Source organism: Prionailurus bengalensis, chromosome B1, assembly GCF_016509475.1.
Source record: "Prionailurus bengalensis isolate Pbe53 chromosome B1, Fcat_Pben_1.1_paternal_pri, whole genome shotgun sequence".
Classification (NCBI taxonomy): Eukaryota; Metazoa; Chordata; class Mammalia; order Carnivora; family Felidae; genus Prionailurus; species Prionailurus bengalensis.
In genome coordinates this window covers 25,834,501-25,858,828 of record NC_057344.1, presented here as the reverse complement: position 1 = coordinate 25,858,828, position 24,328 = coordinate 25,834,501, and the positions used below count along the sequence as shown (strand labels likewise).

The 24,328-nt window shown below is 39.5% G+C and overlaps 1 protein-coding gene across 2 annotated transcripts in view; it reads right to left on the bottom strand.

Annotated features, from left to right (window-relative positions):
- Positions 1 to 5,270: 5,270 nt before the first annotated feature.
- LONRF1 (LON peptidase N-terminal domain and ring finger 1) overlaps positions 5,271 to 24,328 on the bottom strand; it is a 37,878-nt gene continuing 18,820 nt past the window's right edge. The window contains exons 4-12 of one of the 2 annotated variants that reach the window (XM_043560463.1): positions 20,077 to 20,226; positions 19,346 to 19,586; positions 19,153 to 19,249; positions 17,186 to 17,300; positions 14,192 to 14,313; positions 11,834 to 11,992; positions 11,561 to 11,723; positions 8,863 to 9,015; positions 5,271 to 6,602 (exon numbers count right to left, since the gene is read on the bottom strand). In XM_043560463.1, coding sequence (XP_043416398.1) covers positions 6,444 to 6,602; positions 8,863 to 9,015; positions 11,561 to 11,723; positions 11,834 to 11,992; positions 14,192 to 14,313; positions 17,186 to 17,300; positions 19,153 to 19,249; positions 19,346 to 19,586; positions 20,077 to 20,226 — 1,359 coding nt within the window. In that variant the 3' untranslated portion in view covers positions 5,271 to 6,443. The remainder of the gene's footprint in view (positions 6,603 to 8,862; positions 9,016 to 11,560; positions 11,724 to 11,833; positions 11,993 to 14,191; positions 14,314 to 17,185; positions 17,301 to 19,152; positions 19,250 to 19,345; positions 19,587 to 20,076; positions 20,227 to 24,328) is intronic. The other variant, XM_043560473.1, reaches the window with a different exon arrangement.

Sequence of the window (24,328 nt, the reverse complement as noted above, 5' to 3'; positions counted from 1 at the left end):
AATTAAAAAATTTTTCTTCTGTTCAGTTTGATTCCTCCCCATTACTTGATTCTCCAGGTTGCTGATCTGTTCTGCTTCCTCTAGTATATATTTTTTTTGTCTAGTGTAATTTTAATTTCAATTATCGAGTTATTCATCTCTCATTGGTTCTTTTTTATGTTTTCTCTCTTTGTTGAGGGTCTCACTGAGGTCTTCCACTCTTTCCTCAAGTTCAGTGAGTTATCTTTATGACTATTAGTTTAAATTCTCTATCAGTCATATTATCTCCATTTCAGGTCTTGTGATTTTGTCCTGTTCCTTATTTCGGGACATCTTCTTCTGCCTACTCATTTTGTCTGTGTGTCTCTGCGTTTTAAGAAAGTCTGCTATGTGCCATGCTCTTGCAAACGGTGGCCTGCAGTGCCGTGTCCCGTTTGCTAGAACTTGGTGCTTCTTGGGTGTCTGTGTGTGTTGCACGTGCCCTACTGTTGTGCCTGAGCTGCATTTGACTTCAGTCGTCTGCAATGGCTTTGTCTGTAGTGGGCAGGGTTTGGTGCCTGTGTTGTTCATGTGCCAGTATTGGGCTGCCCTGGGCTTAATTTGAGTCAGAACAGATGTTTGCCAGAGCTGTGGCAGCACTAAACTGCAGAGCCCTCTCCCTGTGTTGTACCCCGAGGCTTTGGGTGGGTAGGGTCTGCAGTCAAACCAGATGTCTGCCCCCAACCCATTTGACCAATGTCAAACTGATGTGTGGTTATTTTCCTCTCTCCATGTGACTCCAGTCACTTTGGAGTGGTTTTGGTCCTGTTGGGCCATTTGCACACTGCCAGGCTTGTGGCACCATTTTGGGTGGTCTGCTGAGGGTGGGTTAGAGGGGGTGGGTCTGTAGGAGAACATGGGGGCTGGTCTCACTGTGAGCGACCTAGGTGGAGAGTGTTGGAGCTGCACAGGTTTCGGCAGGTGTCTGTGTCTAGGCTGGGGGGCAGGGGAAGGAAAAGGTACCCTCCAGCTCTTTTGTTCTTGGAGAAGTCTCTTAAAGATCCCTGCCCCTAGAGTGCGTGTTCTGAGATGAGTAGGTCAACCTTCTTCCTGTATATACCAGTCTTCTTTCAAACTGCTGCTTCTAGGTTGTATCTCGGTGTCGATATGTGCTGTGCTGTCTCTTTACGGGTGGGGACTCAGTTTCCTGTTGTACTCCTGCCCTCCCAAAGTAGAGCCCACTGATTTTTAACTTTCCAGGTGTCACCTCACTGATCGTACGAACTTGTCATGTTAGGCCCCTCTGGTTTTCAAAGACCAGTGTTAGGGGGATTCCTCCTCCCAGTGTGGGTCCCCCATGCCTAGGATGCTTGGTGTGGGGTCTGTGCTGCTCCCTTTCCTGTGCTTGCAGTGGCCCTCCCTCCTGTGGACAGTCTCACAGGTCAGCTTGTTTCCCGACTTGGTCTCTGCCCTTACTACTGCTTCCAATGTGGCATCTTCATGTTGAGCTTTGGAGTTTGTTCTGCCAGCCTTTGGGTCATTTTCTGGATTATTTGCCGATTGGGTGTTGTCTAGGTATATTCATGGGACAAAGTGACTTTAACATCCTCCTACTCCACCATCTTCACTGGAAGTCCTCTGGCTACCATGGCTTAACAGTTTTACTACTAAAATAGTTTTCCACATTTACTTCTCTTTGTATTTCCTAATACTGAACAGTGAAAGAACAATGCCAAGTACCCTGAGTTTTTTTTAAAGGTGCATGCCTATATAATCATTCTTTACTGCTATTACCGTTTCTAGTTTCAGGCCTTCAAACTTTCATGTACTTGAAACAAAAGTTGATCAGTATAATCATGATGTTCATAAAGGTTCACGTGGTCACAATCTCAAATAGTAAAACCAAAGAGTAATGTAGTTGTGGGTTGAACTAGAAGGCTGGCCATCCCTACAAGAAGGACATCAAGGATTTCCAAAGAAAAATATATTACCTGCTGATCTTACTGATTTCATTTTTACATAATATCTTCTACTTCTTAATATACATGGTAATGGTGGTATAATTTATACTTTTGTTGAATTGTACATTTTCACACAGTCCATTTGTTGCCAGTCGTAGGCACCGGTTTTTGAGTTTTTGCTGTTCTAGAGGCATTAAAAGAATATCCTCATTCATGTGGATTCTATTTTCTTGAATTATGAAGTTACTTCCTCTAACATAAGATTTGTTCAAAGAATAGGACCATTTTAATAATCCTTGATACATACATTGCAACATAACTTACTAAAAAGATTGTTAGCCATTTGTTAGCCACAAAGCACATGGCTAAACCTGGTTTGGCCATCTCAAGATCTCGGGGAGGTGCTTACGAACTAGTTCTAATTCCAGAGGTGTACAATGCACTCACTGCCACATGTAAAGTCTGCTATGTCAGAAAGTCGAGTGACTCATTTCCAGACTCTTCTCTTCTTTACACAGTGACCTTCTTAGATCTGTTTTCTGTAACTTGACATGGCAGTTTCACCACACATTAGCAGTGTAAATCCTTTGACAAATCAGTCTTTCCCGTTTTCTCATCTGTACAAGGAGACTGCCTGCTTCAGTTTTCCCCCCCCGTGTGGTTTAACTCTTACATTTTGAAAGTAAGCCTATATTCTTTTCCATACCCTAAATTGTGACCCCCCCCACCCCCAAATCTTTAAGGATATATTTAATTTTGGTGAACAGCCAAAAGCTATTTGGAGGCAGGTCGGCAAAAGAGCTCATTTATTAAGTTGAATTATAAATGTTTTATCTATCAGAAATGTTTAACATTTTTAAAATGTTGGCATTTAAACATTGGTTTATGAAGAAAAATCATCAAACTCATATTGGGTCATTCCTTGTGTTGTAGATCAATGCCAGACAGCTGAGTTATTACTGTTGTTTGTCCTCTACCTGCGTTTGTCCCCTAAGTTTGCCTTGTTTCCCTTTAAATGGGTGAATTTGGTCCCTGGGAAAGCAAGTAGGTTATTGTCTTCAGGTTGGAGACAATGATATTCTTTTCCACTTTCCTTAAGAAACTTCTATTAGAGGGGTGCCTGGGTGGCTCAGTCGGTTGGGTGTCTGACTTCGGCTCAGGTCATGGTCTCGCGGTCCGTGAGTTCGAGCCCCGTGTCAGGCTCTGTGCTGACAGCTCAGAGCCTGGAGCCTGTTTCAGATTCTGTGTCTCCCTCTCTCTCTGACCTTCCCCCATTCATGCTCTGTCTCTGTCTCAAGAATGAATAAACATTTAAAAAATAATAAAAAAAACTTCTATTAGATGTCAAAATTTTGAATATACCTTCTATGTCTCAATTTTTCTCTCATACTTTGGCTGAACTGGTCTCTCACTGTGTTCTGGAAAGGGCCGTAATTCAACCTTCTACCTTATTAACTCATTCTTGGCATTCATTCTTCTATTTATTTCATCTACTTATTCTTATGACTCATTCACCAATCTGACAAACTTGTGTTGACTGCTTGTGGTACCAGAGACTGGGACATTTTTTAGATCTCTAGATCTTTTTTGGGATTGCACATCCTCAATTCTAAGGATACTGAGGTTTGTCTCATTTCGTTTCTCCTCAAATTTCTAGGATTTGGTTGTCTACTTCTCTTTGTCATTTGGGATCCCTGTTCATTCTTTTGGGGTTGCTGTTTCAATCACAGGTAGTCTGCCTCTGTTGATTGTGGGAGAACCCTGGAACACACTGCTGCATGAGGTAGGTCAGTAGTTTGTGGTCCTTTGAGGGTTCTCCATCCTATTGGGCATCTGTAACTAATGGTTCAGGGTCTTCTCTGGCCCAATGTCCACATTCTGTGATTTGGTCTGAGAACAATTGCTGTTTCTGCCTACTGCTCGGCCCAAGTAGGGAAGAAGCCAGATGATCCACCTAGGTCAGGTATAGTCTCCCCAAGAAATCCTCTGGGGTTTTCCAAGACCTTCCCCTAGCGTGGGGTATATTCCTCCACTTCTGCAAAGCTGTGGTCTCCTCAGTCTTAGGGGAACAGCATTTGACACAGATCTCAGAAAATTCCTCATAAGCATTTGTCAATGGGTGGGTTTTTGTCTTCACAATGTCATTAGACTTCATTCACTTCACTGTCATTTTTGTTGGATTTGGGGAAGGAAGAGAAGGCAAAGGTTATTTCTCAGTCTAACCATCTTTATCCAGTCTCCCTTCTTAATTGGCATTTATTTCGGTTCTGTTCAGTGGTCAGCCTATGAAATCTGTCGAAAGTGCTAGACACCAGTCACAATATTCACAAGAGGGTTGGCTCATGCATGATTCATTTATCTCCTATAAGTGCCAAAGTACAAAGTAAGTGCCACTTATCTCCTGTAAGTGCAAAGTACAAGGAAGCTGTGGAGTTCGGAGTTCTAGCTGAGTGAAGGCATCAGAACTGGACCTCTAACAGGAAGATCTGGACATGTTGAGACAGGTGTATTAAGATGAGAAAAGCAACAACTGGCTACTTTGACTCTGGCTTGAAATGCTGAGAACTTAGTCACTTAAAGCGATAAGGGTAAGACTCTGTCAGATACGTATCTTTCTAGTTACATGGTATGTAAGGTGCAGTTGGAAAAAATCATTTGGAGATGTGAAAATCTATACACAGAATAACTGAACATTCATCGGAAAATTAGGGTCAAATGATAAAAGTCATGAATTCCCATTAGTAGCCTATGTATCCTCTCTACAGACAGAGATCATTTAATGCCCATTTGTGGGTGCACGCGCATACCGCAGATGTAGATTGGGCACCAGGTAAATCCTACTTCCTTCTCATACATGCTTTGAGAACTATAGGTAAACTTTGCATGTATGCTACTACCCAAACACTACTTAACAGGCATTGAATAGTTGGTTATAAGAATGTTGAACACTTCAGCAGGACTATGGGTAAGGTAACTTTGGGGGGAATGGCCCACTCTTGAGACCACGTTTTCTGGAGATTTTCCAATAGTGTAATTGTGGGGGCAAAGGGTGGTCTTCCAGGTAGTCATTTCTTAATATATTTTCATAAAAAGATTCACTATTAAACAATAATTTCTTTATATCTGGAAAATCCTAGCTGGGAAATGGGGGCCTGAAATGGTCAGTTCTGTTTAATGGTGTCAAATAAGGGTAACATGAAAAATGTCATCTTTATCCTAAAGGGACATGGCTTTTTTCTAAATGTTGAACCAATAGTACTTTAAAGGATTGTTCTAGGGCCCGAAGTCTCCTTAAGATACTGCCAAGAAAAAAAAGTAAACAGTAAGCAAAACTCATCTTTCATACTGACCTAAAATTTAAGAAAACAATTATTATGAATTTAGCTTTTATTCAAAATTAAATAAGCAAAAGCAAAAGTTTAAGAAACTTTTACAAAGTACTTACATAAAAGAAAGTTAATCCGGACAGTCACAAGTTTGCAACAAATAATTACAAAAGTATCTAGGGCAGCATGAATATAAACCATGTCACAGCATGGTGATCTAATTGTGATATGAATAAGGCATAACTAACATCTGCACCAAGACTAGAATTAAAAAATAAAACATACTTTAAAAGCTTACTTCTACATTAAGCTTCTTCTCTTCCCCCAGATCCTTAATGGGTTTATACTACGTAATATTTTTTTTTTTTTAAACACATCATGTCAAACTATAAATTATATTGATGGGCAGTTGATGTGAAAAGCCCCCTAAAATGCACAAACTAACTGGTACTGAATTGAGTTCTCCATTTACCTTTATGTACAATTAAATGTAAACCATATTTTCACAGTTTTAAGTGTTTTATGAATAGATGCACAGTACCATGGCAGGTTTGCAATTGTTCCTGAAAACTGGCTCTAGGTTCTGCATCCAAAGCCTGTTGGCCGCTAGGATGCAAGTATTTACATAAATAAGAAACTGTGTCATAGTCAATGGTCAAGACAGTTCAGCAAGAGCAGTATTTCCAACAAAGAGTGATACTCAATACCATAGTTTACATACTTGTGCAAATATAAGCATTAGGACAGATAAATCTGAGGCAAATTCAACTTGCAAAAACTTGTATCGCTATTGTTGTAAACTTGGGCAATAAAAACCCTCAGCAAGTTCTGCTCTCTATGGCTTTTTTTTTTTCTTTTAAAATTTTAAAGCCAGAGAAAATGCACGCGCGCACACACACACACACACCCCACATACACACAGTTCTCATTTCGTTTTAGAATATGGTACATAGTGCAACTTCATCACAATGTAGAGGTTTAACACACATTCAGTGCGTGTTTTTCTGTGCAAGTTCTTAGTGGTCTAAGTCCTAGTTGAAGGTAATCATTTGCAGAACCACATGATTCAGGAGGTTGAAGGAAAAAAAAGTTTCGTTACATTTCTCAAACCAGCACTGGATGTGCAAAAGGCAGCAGACAATCTGGCTGTCAACACAGCCAGATTAGGGTAACTTTAAAGGAAGATCCAAGCAGTTAGTTACTTAGATTGGTCTCTAGAAAAATAGGTCAGTATATGCTGTATCTTTGTCAACCGTTCTTTCAAAGACTTCATTGACAAAACCGATAGCTGGTATCGGGGATCTACGGGAAGAACTGCAAGAAGCCACCAACACCACGCGGGCCCATTAGGGGTCGCCTAAAAATAAACAACAGTTTACAGTATTAATACAATATATGTCTAACAAATACAATATATGTCTATGTAACAAAAACAGTGCTCATATATCTGATCCTATCTCAAACTCTTAGCGATCACGGAAGCAAGGCTATTATGTCCCTATAAAATGGGGAAACTAAAGACCAGAAATGTGAATTGTCCAAGACTGAAATCCAGACCTGACTTCCATGACTAACACTCTGTCTCCTGCACTGGCTGAATGCAGGGTTTCTCGACTTCAGGCTGCTCACATTTGGGGCTGGATAATGCTTCGATGCGGGAACTGTCCTGTGCTCCTGAAGCATGTTGAGCAGTATCTCTGACCTCTACCAATAAGATGCCAATGGCACCTCCCAGTTGTGACAGTGCAAAATATCTTCAATTTCATGAGGAGTGAAACATTGATAGAGCCACAAATAAATTGAAGCAGCAAGGGAAAAAAGTTAGAAAAGACTTGCTAAAAGTATAGGAAATGATGCATCTCCCCACTGTCAAAGAACAAGACACTGCCAAATATGCCAGGGGGGCAAAACTGCCCTAATTCAGAGCTACTTTCTGAAAACACATATTTAAAGCATTAAGTTAATTAATATTTAAAAATGTCTCCAAGGAACTATGGCAAGATGTAAGATCCTAGGCAAGACATAAGAAAAGGTCTCAGCCTCTAGTTTTGTTTGAAAAATAAACTTTTCCAGCAAAGAAGTCCTTCCGATGTTGCAAAGGCTGACTAGTGGCCATTGAAAGAACTTGGAATTTATACAAAAGAATTTTTAAGCCATCTCTGTTGCACACCGAATTGGTTTTTATTGAACCTGGAACCTGAAGTTTCAGAATGACAAAAGGAGCTCCTGATCCCGGTAAGCTCCCTCTAGATTCACACTAGATTTCTGTAGTTGTGTACTATCTGTTGCATGGTTCTGGGTTAGACTTGGCCTAGGAGAGGCATAATCCCGTGAAATGTGGAAGCTGGAAGAGAAGAAGCCATTGTTCACTGGAGACTGTTGCCAAGTGTCGGCAGATTTGCAGGAGCCTTCCAGAGAATTCTTAACCACCTGCTACACTGCTCCAGACTGAGAGATACTGGTGGGTACCTCCCTCGTACTCCTAAGAAATACGAAATTTTCCCTGCAAGTTCTTGAAAAGCACAGTGCTCCCCTGTGTCAGGTACCCCCATCCTCCTTCCGTGATGACCCTCATCTTCACTCCTCCAGCTCTGCAGACAGCTGCGTCAGCCCTCCATCCCACAGCACACCCTCCGTGCCTGGATTATGCAAGAGTGGCTGCTTTTGTTTCACTGACCAAGTCCTGACTCACAATACTACCAACAAAGCAGTGGTAGAGGGCTGAATCATAAAAGGCAAGAGTGGTGAAAGTTTTTACATTTAAGATGTACTTACTCAATTTTATGCTTAGCAAAGGCTATTTCTATCAAGTTTAATCAGATTTAGGAAGCCAGAATAAAACAAACATGAGCAACTGATAATATGTACGACACCGAATGAGTGCTCAGTTTAGAGATGATCTGATGTTATAATTTCAAGTTCAGGTGAAGGACTCAATTGGGATTCAGACAGACTGAGGTCAACCTTTGAAAACCAGAATGAGAGGCAGTGTCCATCACAGTGGGCTGTTTTCTCTCCATCTCCATATATTTATAGCCATTCCATTATGTAATCTACCTTCTGACCATAACCATTTTATTCAATTCAAAATGCTTGTCTAAAAGTTAGCACTTTGATCAGTCTATCAGATTTTCCAGAGTCGTCTTTCTGTGCGTCTTCCAGTGCCTACCACACCGATCTGCTTGCACAGAAAGTTAAGCGTCACCCCTAAGCACTTGAACAAGACCATCAGAACAATAATTTCATGAGGAGTGAAGCATTAAACATGAAGAGACACAAGGGAAAAACCTGGAGAGAAAAGGAGAGGTGAAAAAAAGATCTCCCAATAATTTACTGTAATGTCCCATTGTTAATTTCCTCATCCCGCCTTTGAGCAAATCCTCAGTGAAGGGCTTTCTCCTTCTGTGCAGTCACAGCTATGGACCCCTCAGCTCCCAGCTCTGTCCATCCCCTTCCCCTACAGATAGCAGACAGCACTGCTCTGGAAATACGGTCATCACTGTAAAGACAGTGGGGACAATGGAAAGGCTGTGCAAAAAGGAAAACAAAAAAACTTAAAAACCCATTGCTAAAAAAAAAAAGTGAGACTTTTGGAAACAACATCAAAGCCATCATACCTGAAGGTTTTCCTCCCTCCCGGGCATTGAGCCAAAGTGCTGAAGAATTTGGCTTCGAAATCTGTCTCTTAAATTCTGAAACCAGCTGCAGGCTTGTGAGTATACCAAGTCATGAAGCTGTCTGAGATTCTTGATCTCCTCGTCATTCTCAACCTAGAAACAAAACAGTAAGACTTGCATCTAGTCCCCCTGGTCCAGATCACTAACCCAACAGAAATGCAAAAATAAAAATGTAAGAAGAGGCAATCCCAATTTCAGTGCTGGATCAGAGTATTCTTATGCAATACATATCCTGTGCTTCTGCCTCACAGAGCGCCAATGGCCAGACTAAAGAGACACCACAAGGTGTGACCACCACCTGGCCTCGTCACCAAAGCAATGCAATACGGCGGAACCCTACTGCCGGCCTCCAGCTGGGAGGGGTACAACTGACAGTGAGTTGGGAATTTTTTTGTCTCTCTGCATTGATGGTTTTTGAAAGCAGTGGGATAAGAAAGGAATATCGTCACTACAATAAGAGGGAAGATTGGGAGAGGTTTCAGGCAGAGAGAACATGGCAGAAAGCAGGTAACAGGAGGGACAATAAGCATAAGTACACCTTTTACCAGGGAACTGAGAGTCAAAACACAACAAGAATCTTAGCATAGAAAACCAGTATATCAAAAGATAAGAGAAGAAATTATGCAAGGAGGAAGTTCTCTAAAGGCAAGGCTGTGGCTACCTCCATCATTCCTCCTTGCACCCTTCAGATCACCAAACTACAAACATAAAATTAAATGCATCAGCTTTGCAGCCTCAAATCCAGAAGAAGTAGTCTCACAGGACACAGGAGATGAAATAGAGCATTAACTCCTCCATCTTCTATTGATTTCTGTAGCACGCTCTTCTAGCCCACTCGCTATGTGCCGGGGAGGGCTCTAGTTCACATACATTAACTCATCTGAACAAATACCAGGCCTGACTCAGCCTTTCATACTTCAAGAATGACTCACTATAAAAGGGACTCTGAACACATACTTTTTATTTCTGAAAGATGTGAAATGAAAAAACTAAAAAGCACCTGCCTTTTGCACAATACTGTGAATGTACTTAATACCACTGAGCTAAATACTTAGCTATGATTAAACTGGTAAATTGGGTTAATGAAAAGGTAGAGGAGCCAGTTGAAGACTTCTGCTCTTGCAATGACTATACAAGATTCAGTCCCCTGCTAACACACGTTGGTCTTGACATGAGCTGGAAATAAACTTGTGACTTGTTAAAACTATTAAAGAAAACCTCTACGTTGCACCCTTACAGAATTCAAGGAAACAAACCATGGGCTGTAGAAAACAAGGAACGACACAAATGACAAGTGTCTGACGTGGAAAAAGGAGCTGGCTAAAAAGCAGGCAGAACTTTAAGGGAAAAAAAGACTGCTTATAAAGAAAATTTGAGAAGCTTTTCCAGAAGGAAGGGACAAGAAATCATTACAAAGATGAGACATGAAGATGAGGAAAAATTATTAGACATTCCTAAGACTGCAAAGACAGCAAACAGTTTCTAAACACCAAACTCATAATGCTTTCAAGATGCTATTCTATTGTCCTATATTTCTATCTAGGCATATGGTTGGCCATATACTCAAGGGATTGTGTCATCTAATCCAAATGTGAAGATGTAAACTTACAAAGAATATTGCCTTTAGCAAATGATTCCATTAACTAAGCATGCCTAAGGCACAGAAACTATCAATCAGCTCAAAATTTCAACTTCCACAACACTTTTGGCCTACTGCACAAAAAAGTCTCCCCATAGCATCTTAATCATAAGACAGGACAGGAAATATCAGCCCAATCAAGTTGATCAGAGAGGCAATATGGCATAATGATGAAGCACAGCACTTGGGGCCAGAGAGCTAGCTTTAAATCATTTCTATGACTCTAAGGTATATTTATTACCACTTTTGGATCTGACTTTCCTCATCTAAGGATCTCAGAGTTCTAAAAATTCAAAGAGCTAATGTTTGTAATGCCAGCGTTCAATAAACGATTAAAATGAAGGGCCCAAATCAATGAACAGGGAGAGCACATGATCAATGGTTTTATAATGCCCTTCCAAAAGAAACTGCCTTTCATCTGATACTCATAGCATCACAAATCATTTTTTTGGTACCTAAACTAACTGCAGATGGTGAATTACTGGAATCATCAAAAGGCCCACATTAACCCTTTGCAAGAAGGTTATCACAATGCACTCCAGGAAAGATCTCACCAGTGAGGCTAGTGACAGTACTTTCTCTGTGATGCCCTAGAGTTTGAACACCTCTCCCCTCACTGTGTCCATGTTGTCATTAAGGCTACGTCAGATACATACAGAACAGTTTTTAAAGGCAGGGATTAGCAGCTTTCATAACCTAGATGGGTTCTAAGTTCAATTCAGTCCATTGCTGGTGTTAAGTGCCCACCATGCCCACGTACACTCTAGACACCACGTTGGTTGGGGAGCCTGCAGAAATGAAGAGGATCTGTGCTCTGGACTCTTCCAAGTTGACACACCGTGAGTAAGAGCAAGATAAGCAAAAGCTAACTGGGAGCTAACTTGTGTAAGTATCGACCAGAGTCTCTGGGACAAAGAACTGTTGTATGCGGCTAGACTACCAGCCTGTGCAATGCCAAGGACAGAGTACCCCGAGGTGTGCTCAAGAAGCATTTAATACCTTAACATCTTCCAGATATTCAATGTCTGCAGTGCAATATCCATCTTTCATTCCTCTCTTTAAGACCCTAAACCGCTTTCCTCCAATTGTGTCAACCACAGACCTCCCGTCAGGTAAGAAATGTACATTCCGAATTTGTAGCATACACCCATAATCTGCAAAACTAAAAGAAAACTTCTGATTAATATCAAAGTTCAAGTAACAAGAATGCAAATTCTCAATATTCAAAGCAAGTTCCAATGTAAACAAAAATGTTTCTGTACAAAAACATACCTATTCTGGGTATCACTAACACACATCCCAAACTGTTTAGTTCCAGTTTGTATACTTCTTCGAATCATCAGTCTGTATCTTGGCTCAAATACATGAAGAGGGCAAGGCACAGTAGGGTAGGCCATAGTGCAAACAAATATTGGAACATTCTTGGTCAAGCTGAAGAGGAAAAAAGTCTCATTATCATCCATCAGAACGTACCACAAAAATGAAGCTTGCCACACTCATCAGCATCTATTTATAAAACTAAATCTGAATTTAAGATACCAGCTTGTCATACAGAGCTAACTATCTTTATGAATCAGGAGTACAGTTAGTATTAATACAAACTTTTGTTTCTATTTTGTATTAATCTGTTTAAAATATTTAGAACAGTTAGTCTTTTATCCATCAGATACTCTTCCTTTATAGATAATAAGAAAAAAATGGGCTCCCACAGTCCACAAAAGGCAAATCATTAAAATTCCTAGTGCATTAAAATATTTTCAAATTCACAATCAAAAACGTAACTCAGTAACATTTTTTCTAGGTAATTAAAATTATAGAATATTTTTCACTGCCAGATTGGCAGGAAAGAAGGAGGACAACAGTACCGCCCAGTTCTGGCACGGGCATGGGAAAAACTGGCAGGGCTGAGGGCAGTTTCAAACAGTACAACCAAACTGAAGAAGAATCTGGCCGACCCTTTAAAAAGTTCATATCCTTTAAACTCCTAGAAAAACTTGTACAAGCACTTGAAAGCTCACTGTAACATTGTGTACAGTAACCAAAACTTAGAAGAGGGGACTAGTAAAATAAACTGACATAACCATAAAATGAAGATATACGTATGTGTGTGTGTGCACATACACACGGTGATACGGAAAAAAAGATCCCACTTTTGTTCAAAATGTATTTACACATCTTAAAATCTGGAAGGATACATGCCGAAATGCCAACGGTGATTCCTTTTGGGTTATAGATGACCTTTGCCACCCCTGCTTATTTACAGGATCTTCTAGCTTTTCTTCAAAATGACATAATTATGTGAAAGTAATACAAGTATTAGCTCCTCTTTTAAAAAATGTGTAATCTACCATGACTAAGCATTCCATTTGGTCTTTTTCAGTTCTTCTGCTAATATTAATCAGCAAAACTCTGAAGTACCAGGGGATGAGTACTTAAGATGAGCACCCCATAAAACAGCCCTGGTAGTAAGTAACCAAGACTCCCTCAAGCTTCTCTGCATCACACTGAGCCCCCCTCATGTGATGACTTCATCTGTCATTTGCCGATTCCACTCGTCTGCCGGGGGGTCGGGTTGCAGTCACTATACTTAAGATTTCAAAAGCATATCTGCGGCTTTCCTGTAACCAGCTTTTGGCAGTGTTGATCAAGAAAGTTCATAATCCTCGTATCAGGACATTTTCTATCAAAATCACAATGAAATATCAGTATCATGGAAGACGAATCAGTACCAACTTAGAAGAATGGACACCGTTCTTCTATCAAAGGGCACTGGCCCAGTGAAGACATTTGGTGGACACATACTAAGTTTGCAAGCACAATTTTTTCTTAGAAAGTAAGAAAAAAATAACTGTTTCCATTAGTTTCCAAAATCTATTACATAAACACGGCATGTAAAATGTGCAGTTCTGTTTCTTTGGTGTGTCCAGTGAAAGAGAAAGTTAAGAAATTACGCAGGAAAGAAATTTAAAGAGACTCCTGTGACTCGAGCAAGAGGGAAAGACAGGAAGGGAAAAGAACGTCAGAAAAGGACAAGGAAGAAAGAATACAAAGCACCAAAACCAGGTCCAACCTACCCAGCCCCAACTAGCCAGTGCGTGCTCGCTCTCAGAAGTGGTCTGTACCACTCTATCCCTAAATTACCTCCCGACACTAAATCTGCTACCGGTAATCTTGACTAATTGAGACTTTGGCCCCTAAGCCACTCCTACCAATTTCAGCCTCAAGGTCCCACCCACTTCCCGACCTCTCAGTGGCTAAAGCAGCTGCCAGTCCAGGCCGTTTATGTTCCACCTTCCTGCTAACCCTGCCTGGTTCCTGAGGGTTCAGTTCCCAACTCCACTGCCTGAGGTCCCATAGGAAATTCCTCCTCCACCGAAACTGCCACTGCGGTGCAAAGGGCTTGAGTCAACAACCCCCAGTGGAACATCTGGAAGTTACCAAATGAACTTTTAAAAACTTCTGTCTGTTGAGGAGAGGGGAACCTGACCCGTGTTTGTTGAAAATTGCCTGGGGCTACACTAGGTTGAACTCGAGACAGGATCCAGCTGGCTGCGAGAAGGTCTCTCCTTACTGTGTTAAAGGGTGGTGGCTCGGGGCTTGATCACATTAGCTTTATGAGAAGAAACTTACTGTGACAGCTCAGCAGTTTCTTCATCATATATTTGTTTTCTCTCAGACAGCTCATCAGGCAGATACTTCACTATCAATTCTTCCAACAGCTGTGTCACACAGTACCTCCTATCTGCTAGATACTAAAAGACAGTGTTATTTCACACTCCAGTACTTTTCCTACAGCAGAAAACAGGCAAAACAGTTCATAGTAAAGCCTTTATTACATATTTATACAGTCGATTCTGAATTAATTTGTGAGGAAGAACGTGACAAGTGATGATGCCACACAGGTCAATCTGCGCAGGCTTTGCCCCAAAGCACTGAAGACACGTGGCTGCGGTGGAGACTACCACCGTCCAGAAGACCCTTGTCCTGCTACGACCTCAGATCCTTTCTGGGCAGCAGGAGGCCCTGCCCTCTCCCACACCAAAGGCCAATTTCTATCTGACAGCTCGTGGGTACTTCAGACTAGCATTTTAACTGAGAACCAAAAAAATAAGCTAAGGAATAAAGAAAATAATACACTTGCCTTATTTAGGAAAAGTGAAACTATTCTTTTTGTCCCAGTTTTGGTGGCCGAGTCTCCAGATCATTTTTCTTGACGATTTTCCTTCCCATGTCACCCACTGTCACTCAGACCCTTATCAAGAGGTTGCTTTTCCTACACGATCCACCCCCCAACTCTATATAAAATGGTACATTTGTACCACTCCCTTAACACTCCGGAAAACCGCCACTCGCATTTCTGCGTCATTATTCCAACTGCTAAAAGCCATCCCTCTCCTTCCAGCCTGTAAGCCTGCCTCCAACTTTACCTTTTTCATGAAGTCTGCCTTAATTTTTCTGTCTCCCGAGAAGCCCAATTTTACTGCCTTTATCCCATAAAAGACAGTTACCACACACCGCACTGTATTCCATGGACAAAAAGACATGTTTCTGTAGGTAAGTTAAAAAACTGCATAAGGCTGGGACCAGGTCAGGACGTGGGTACAGAATTTTGGAACAATAACCCATATAATAAAGTTAGGAACGACTCTTGGGAGACAATCAGAAGATAAAGAGAAGCCACATACTTTTAATCTGCAGTTGCAGCAAAAATAAGGGTTTGTCATTATCCAAGGAAGAATGGAGGAGGAGGAAGGGGGAGAGGTTGGGAAAGGGTAACAGGAGTGGTTTTCAAACTTTAGCATGAAATCAGGCTTGTTGAAAAGCAGATGGCTGAGCCCCACCCCAGAGTTCGTGATGTCGTGGCTCTGAGGTGGGGTCTGAGAATTTGTAACAAGATCTCAGGTAATACAGATGCTGCTCGTCAGGGGAACACATTTTGAAAACCAATGGGCTAAATAGTAGATATAATACTCGTGTATTAATTTGGGGGAAATAGGAATCTAAATTGTACAATATTTCTGGGGGATGTAGGTAACCCAGCATTTGGTTTTAAGAGTCTTATAAATACATGGTTTTGGATCAGCCATTCACCTTCCAGAAATTTATCCTAAGGAAATAGTCAAGACGCAAATCATGGTATACAAAAAAAAAGAACAAAACAACTTACATACCCAACAACAGGGAAATGTTAAATCAATGATTATTCTGCTATAAAAAAATCTTAAATACATTCCGATGAAAGAAGAACAAAAGAAAATGACAAGAAAAGCATAAAATGATAGAGCGTATCAATTTGTTTTTTTAAATATATACTTAGATTTTACCTATTAATACAGGATACCTTTAGGACACAGGATAAAGTTATTTTCAAACAGTATGCTGGCTGTATTTTTAAATAATGCTTGTTTTCCTTCAAACTCCAGACATTTCTTAAGGTGAGGTAGCTCTAAATTTAAAGCCACGTATCTAATTGTTAATTTGAAAAAAAAAACAATATACTACAGAATATTTAAAAACTCTGGAAACACAGAAAAAAAACATGATTAGAGTACTTCACCTGAAAACATGAAGTATATAGGCGGAAATGTAATTAATAAACTTAAGAACGAGTTTGTCTTAGGTTTTTGGACTTTGTGAAAATTCTATATATGGTTTTCTGTTTGACATATTGGCTTGTTATGTAAGACTCCTATCCATGTATTTAATACACATATGCTATTATAATATCTGTACCGAGTTTTTTTCTGCATCGGAATTAACTATGTACGTTCAAATGCAAAATGGCTTAATTTTTTATTCATATTTGGAAGACTTTTTTTAAAGCAATGCTGTCACCCCCCCAGAGATAGGATCATTCTCGTGATCAATGCTACAGTCGTAATGGGGACCTAGAATTATAACACTGGGGCCTCACCTGATGGCTAAGGACACCCAAGCAGGACTGGGAAAATGCTGTCTTCCCATTGGTTACAAAAGATATGTACCTGAGATCCAGCTATTTCCCTAACACAGGTTATGAATAGCATTGATCATGACTGTACAGGGGGTGTGGGAAGCTGTGCCTCCAGTAAGTACACCACTTTCTAGAGCTGTGCTGCCCAAATGGTAGCCACCAGTCACATGTGTCCACTTAAATGAAAATGAAAATTTAAAATACAGGTCTTCAGCCACACTAGCCACATTTCAAGTGCTCAATTGCCACATGTGACTACCATGTTGGACAGCATAGTTATGGAGAATTTCCATCAATGCAAAAAATTCTATTAGTTGTTCCAGATGTTAAGAAGGCAAGACTAGGGCTGAAATCCAGGGTATTATTGAGGGTGGAAGGCAAGGCAGTTGGGTTTTCCCAATACTGTCTGTCATCATTAAAACTGAACCAAGTCTCGGCCAGGTACTTGACCATACCCCCCTTTGTTTAAAAAAAAACAAACAAACAAACATGGGGCTTGGCCTCCAGAATGGCCCTCCTTTCCCCTATGCTCTCCAAATTCACATTTCTCCAGCACTAGCATTTTGGGTAATGTATTCTGAACATGATAATCACTCTATTTCTATGGGCTAAATACAAATCAGTATTGCCAAGCTTAAGATCAATAAACAGATAAATATGCAAATGTTTACCTCTTTTAAGCTTTCTTTGCAGAGAGGACAATACGGTGTATGATCTAAACAGCGCTCAAGGCAATTCTTACAGAAGGAGTGTCCACAAGGGGTTGTTACTGGCTCAAAAAACAACCTGAAATCAACCAAAATACATGTTTTCACATTAAACTATCCATGGGAAAAAGTGAAGAAATAATGGAACCATAAGACTAATCTCTATTTGAGGAAGAAGGAGGGTCTAGTGGGCAGGAGAGGAAGGAAGGGGCAGTGATACATACAATTATCCCCTCCTGAACCTTTTAAAAGTTCTCCATCAACAGGGGTACTACTCTGCCAAGGGGTGAAAGCTATACTGACCAATGGAACAGCCCACATGGGAGCTACTACACATTTGAAATCTGGCTGGTCCAAACTGAGAAGTGCAATAAATGTAAAATGCACATAGTCTCTGAAACTTGGTGTGTAAAATAAACAATATGAAATATGTAATTATTAGTTGTTGACTAGATTATTTCTTAATAAGCCTATAAAAGCCTTACTATATAAAATCCATGAAAAAGAATAACCCAATAATAAACTTCACAGTTAATTCGTAAAGAAATATTAGGCTTAATACCAGTAAGTAATGAACAATATAGAAATACTAATTTTACTTACATAATTATTTCCTGAAACATGATACTTCGGAATTTCCTAGATAAAAAGGTAGTTGAGAAATCATCTGGCCTAATGCCCTCACCTCACAGGTGGATGAAGCAGTCTAGGCTCAGAGATAAGGGACCTGCTCAGAACACAGCTCGTTCTTACCAGCCTGATGTGGCCAGCCACCAGGTCTCCGGGTCTCCGTGCACTGTTCCTCTGACTCCACCACAACTCAAGTAAATGGAACATGTCTTTCAAAACTATTAGTCTTCTAGAATTACAAGCATTCTACACAATGGAAATCTTTTTTCATTTATTTTTATTATTTTTTAAATTTGTTTTAAATTTACATCCAAATTAGTTAGCATCTAGTGCAGCAATGATTTCAGGAGTAGATTCCTTAGTGCCCCTTATCCATTTAGCCCATCCCCCCTCCCACAACCCCTCCAGCAACCCTCAGTTTGTTCTCCATATTTAGGAGTCTCTTCTGTTTTGTCCCCTTCCCTGTTTTTATATTCTTTTTGTTTCTCTTCCCTTATGTTCATCTCTTTGGTCTCTTAAAGTCCTCATGTGAGTGAAGTCAGATGATTTTTGTCTTTCTAATTTCACTCAGCATAATACCCTCCAGCTCCATCCAAGTAGTTGTAAATGGCAAGATTTCATTCTTTTTGGTTGCCGAGTAATACTCCATTGTGTGTGTGTGTGTACACATCTTCTTTATCCATTCATCCATCGATGGACATTTGGGCTCTTTGCATACTTTGGCTATTGCTGATAGTGCTGCTATAAACATGGGGGTGCGTGTGTCCCTTCGAAACAGCACACCTGTATCCCCTGGATAAATGCCTAGTAGTGCAATTGCTGGGTCGTAGGGTAGTTCTATTTTTAGTTTTTTGAGGAACCTCCATACTGTTTTCCAGAGTGGCTGCGCCAGCTTGCATTTCCACACAATGGAAACCTTTATCCAACTTTACTTAAAAAGGACTTTATAGTTAAGACAGAATCATATATATACAACACGTTGTTAGCATTTTTACCCAAATCTAAAACCATGTATGTGTCTAAGTTTCAATAATGTGTATAACTTTTATAGTCCTTTACAATATGTAAGTCATTAGATTCTTACAACACCTGTATAGGCTATGGAAATACCCCACTTTGTAAGTAACGAAAATCCAAATAACGTTCAGAGATTACCTGCCCAAGTTGTGAAAGGTAAGCCCAGAACTAAAATTCATATCTTTTTAGTCCAGTATTCTGTCACTTTAGAGTAGATTACCTTTATGTACTCTGTATTTTATTTGGTAATATAAAATCATCTTTATAAAATTTTATACACTTACCTCATGCAGAGAGAACACTCAAAATCTGCAACATCTATTAATTCTTCTGGGATGTCACCGTAAGTTAATGAAAACGTACAGACTTCATTGCGAGTTTCTATTAAAACAAAGAGGGTTATCATCTTTAGGAAAAAGTTTAAAGACCATTCTAAATAAATAAATGTGTTCTAAATGAGTGTAGTGACATTTTTACCTCCTTGTTTTTTAAGCTTATTTCTTCCGTCTTCGTCTACAATCACATCCTGGTCTAAAAGAGACAACTTTCTTTTCAGCAGAGCACCTTTTTCTTGAACAGAGAGTAGAGGTTCCGAGGACACTCTTTTTAAACAGTCCTCTCTGGCAGGCATTTCTGTTGAATTTATAGCCTGTGCTGACCATGCACGGTTTAAGCTTCCTTTGATAAGCTCTGAAGTGACCTCTGGTATTTCTTCGTTCTACAAAAGTACAATCAACAAGGGTAACTGTATTGCGGCTCTCACCACGAACCAAACTGAAATGAAATTCCACTGTCTGAGAATGTTCTTTTTACCATTCATTTAAAAGCACCAACTTTTAATTCTAAAACCCTGATAAATAAATCATTTTACTAGTAATTATAACCTTAGACATCAAGCTGACATGTTATAATGAGGTCGATGCAGTTATGCTAATATAGTTGTTACAGCCCTGAAGAAACTAAAATAAATACCATGTTCTACACTTCCCATGAGACTAAAGTCTTCTGATATTCAGGTGACCTAAAATTGTGATTAATGAACACATATTTTACATAAAAGTTCAGTGTAAAATAAAAGGCTACAGACAAAAAAATCTAATTCAGACCATGCTTAATAGATTCTATTTCTTGAAACCCAGAAAGTGAAAATCTTAACCTGTAAAAAAACAGATGCACTCAACCCATGAAAATCTTTTCTCACCCCTTACCTGCTCTGGGCTAAGCTCTGTGGCAGAGTGAGACTCTTCCATCACTACAGGAAAACCAAAAGGTTTGTTTTTAATACATGGCAATGAACTCCAGGAAGAGTCCTTCAGGCCTTCTTTTAAGTTTTCAGGTGACAATAAATCACATAAAATCTGTAAGAGAAATGTAAAGGTAATGGAAAATGTATGATTAGGGATAATTTAATATAAAGCTATCTAAGAAATTTTAGAAAATTCACAGCAGACATTGTTTTTAATGAGCAGAGGAGGAAGAGATTAAGCAATAAACAGAAATGCCAAACCATTCAAAAGTCTTGTAAAACCACGGTGTGCCTGAATGGGGTCAGATCACGTCAAAGAAATAATTCAAAAGAAAAGCATTGGAGTGGCTAGACTACCAGCCTAGAAGTTACCCAATATTAAAACTGACTTTTTAATGGAGGATTATAAAGAGATTTTTGAATGAGAGAGAGAGAGAGAAGGACTATGGGAAGGGCAGACACAGGGAGAGAGAGAATCCCAAGCAGCCTCCGCGCTGTCAGAGCAGAGCCCAGCACAAGCTTGAACTCATGAACCATGAGATCGTGACCGGAGCTGAAACCAAGAGTCAGACACTTAACCGACTGAGCCACCCAGGTGCCCTGTAAAAAGAAGAGATCTCAAGAGAAGTAGAAAATATTTACCTCTCAACATTAGTGAGTCCCAGCCTATCAAGTTCACAGTTCACCCCAAAGTATACTTTAAGACTGGACTTAGAGTGTTTAAGCGAATTAAAGAACTTGTAATTCTAATTACAAAACTCTTAAAATTCCACTTATTTACCCTGAATTTAGCTTCTCACTGAGTAACCTACACGGGTAGCCACCATTGCCCAGCTCTCTCGGTTGGGAGCACCATATGGCAGCTGTCCCTTAACAGCTGTGAGTTAACCTGGGAGGCAGCTGTCCCATCAGAATTTCTGGGTGCTTCTATCAGGAATACATCTTAAAACCATGGTAGGTTAAGCGAGGGAAGAACCTGGCTAGAAGGAAATGAGTAGGACCCAAATGATTGTTATTGTCGAATAAACTATATTAAATGAACAGCAGAGCATTTCTTAAAGTCTAAACGTGGATGTTTAGTTTTTCAGTTGCATTACCTCTCAAACTCACAAAAATCAGATTACTCCTGAATCATTGCTATAAGGTAAATAAACAGGAGATATATTCAATGTATATAAAAGTGCTTATCTGGTAGGAGCTCAAGCAATATCTCCTTTAATGAACAAACAATATTCCCTTTAAAATTTGTATGTTTTTACTCTTCTCCTGGCTTAAAAAAATGCATTAAACACTCAACTACTCTAGAACCCAGCAACTCCACTAAGTATTTACCAAAGAGATATAAAACTTCACAAAACAACTTGTTCAAGAATGTTAATTCATAGCAGCAGCTGGTAACAATCCAAATGAAAATCACTATTAACTGTGAATACCACAAATTGTGGTATGTTCCTACGATGGAATACTTAGTGAACAAGAAAAAATTGTTGGATAGATCCCAAAACTATGATGTTCTGCAAAAAAAGCCAGCCACAAAAGAGCACACACTGTGTGGTTTCACTTGTATGAAGTTCTAAAATAGGCAAAACTACTCTGTGGTAATAAAGATCTAAACAGTAGTTGTCTCTGGGATCAGGGATAGAGGCGATTTGCTGAAAAGGGAATGACTGGACTTTCCAGCATGGTGACAATAGTCTATATCGTGCTGTTACATGGATGTTTAATTTCTCAAAATTCACCAGACTGTAAAATCCATGCAGTTTATTATATGTAAATCATACCACAATTTACAAAAAGCGTACTGGGAGAAAACCAAATATTTCAAAGTATCACTTGTTTTGCATTTACCTGACCTTATTAAACAACAAACAAATGTTTACAGAAATATAAGGATATCTAGTAGCATAGAAAATGCAAAATTATAAGCCCTTAAAAAGGTCTGCAGTGTCCCCAGGGAGATACCACTAACAAATATAAAACAGTTGGAAAACACATGGGAGTAAACGATTTTTTGTTAAATCGATGGGCTGGAAGGTATATGCAAGCAAGCCTCAGAGAAGATACGCAGAGGTTAGCTGTATGTATGAGGCATCCGGGACCTGAGAAAATTTTCAAAATTCTCATACTTCAAACTGCACAAGAATTTTCCTAGGTGTTTGTAAAACTATGCCTGAATTCCAGAGATTCTAATTCCAAAGGTCTGTGGTGAAGTCCAGGAATCTTTATACTTACCATGCCCCTAAGGTGATTCTAAATTGAGCCACAATGTAAAAAACACTACAGAGGTGATAAATAACACGGCATGTTTTAAAGATATTGAGGAGAACATCGTGATTGGGCACTGCAATTGTATCAGGGTAGATTTTCCAAAAACACTTTTCAAAGACTCTAGTACTTCCAGATACTCTACATAAGTCTGACAAAAGTTGAATGCTACCGTCATGTTAGTACAGCAAAAACAGAATTTCTGAACAAACCTGTTTAACCCAATGTTTCCCGAAGTCATTTAATCAGAGAACCTCCTCCCTTTTTTCTTAACACCAACTAACACACCACAAAACAAACTCTGGAAAGTGGTAGATGGATTACTGAAAAAATTAAGGAAGAACGAACCGGGCAATACTATGGGCAACCATGGAAAATAAGCAAAACTTAGACTGGAAATTAAACGAAAAAAGCAAGTCAACAAAAATTCCTGAATAGGAGTCCCAAAGTGAGAAAAGAAAGAGTAGGAAAACTTATTTGAAGAAGTAGTGGCTGAAAACTTCTCTAACCTGGGAAAGAAAACAGAATTTCCAGATTCAGGAAGCACAGAGTTGCAAATCAGATGAACCTAAAGAGATCCAAACCAAGACACATGATAGCTCAAACAGGACAGTTTAAAGAGAGAATCCTAAGAGCAGCAAAAGAAAAAACTTATTACACAAAAGGGAAACCCCATATGGCCATTAGCAGATTTATTACCAGAACCTTTGCAGGCCAGAAGGAAAATGGCATGACATATTCAAAATGCTGAAGCTGAAAGGAAAAACCGTCCACCAAGAGTTCTCTACCCAGAAAGATTATCATTCAGAATTAGAAAAAAAAAAAAAAAAAAAAAAAGATTAAGAGTGTTCCAGGCAAGCAAAAGCTAATGGAATTCATCACCACTAAACTGGCTCTACAAGACATGTTAAAGGGACTTCTCTAAACTGAAAAGAAGTGGCACTAATATTAACAAGAAAACATATCAAAGGAAAAATCTCAGGGGGAAACATAAATATACAGTAAAGGTGAGTAGAGCAACCACTTATAAATAAAGCAAATATGAAGGTTAAAAGACAGAAATAGTAAAATTAACTGAAATTACAATAATTGGTTAAGAGATGTCTAAAATAAAGAGATGTATAAGGTGACATCAAAAATATAAAAGGTGAAGGGGGAGAAAAATGTAGTTTTGGAATGTGTTCAAACTTAAGTTGCCATCAACTCAAAACAGACCATTACAAAGTAAGTTATACGTGAGCCTTACAGTGACCGCACAAAAACTGACAGTAAATATGCAAAAGAAAATGAGAAAAGAATCGAAGCATAACACTAAAGGAAACCATCAAACTACGAGGAGAGAAAAAGGAGAAGAGAGAGGAATGATGAAAACAGGCAAACAATAATTAACAAAATGGCAACAGGCACATAACTATCAATATTTAAGTGAAAACAGACTATACTTTCTAATCTAAAGACAAAGGGTGGCTAAACAGATGAAAAACCCAGATCCATCTACATGCTGCCTACGAGACACTTACTTCAGGATACACACATTGTGAAAGTGAAAGGATAGACGTTCCAAGCAAATGGAAATGAAAAGAAAGTTACACGCTGTACTCATAGCAGACAAGAGACTTTAAAACGAAGACTTTAAAAGAAGGGCAGCACATAATAATAAACAAGATTCAACAAGGAAACAACATTTATAAGCATATGTACATGCAACACAGGAGTACCAAAATATGCAGCAAATAAAATGAACCTAAAGGGAGAAACTGACAGCAATAATAATGAGGGACTTTAACACCTCATTTACATCAATGGACAGATCATCCTGATAGAAAACTAATAAGGAGCAATTGGTCTCAAATGACACATTAGACCAGATGGACTTAACAGGTATATATAGAACGTTGCATCCCAAAGCAGCAGAATACACATTCTTCTCAAGAGCACATGAAACATTC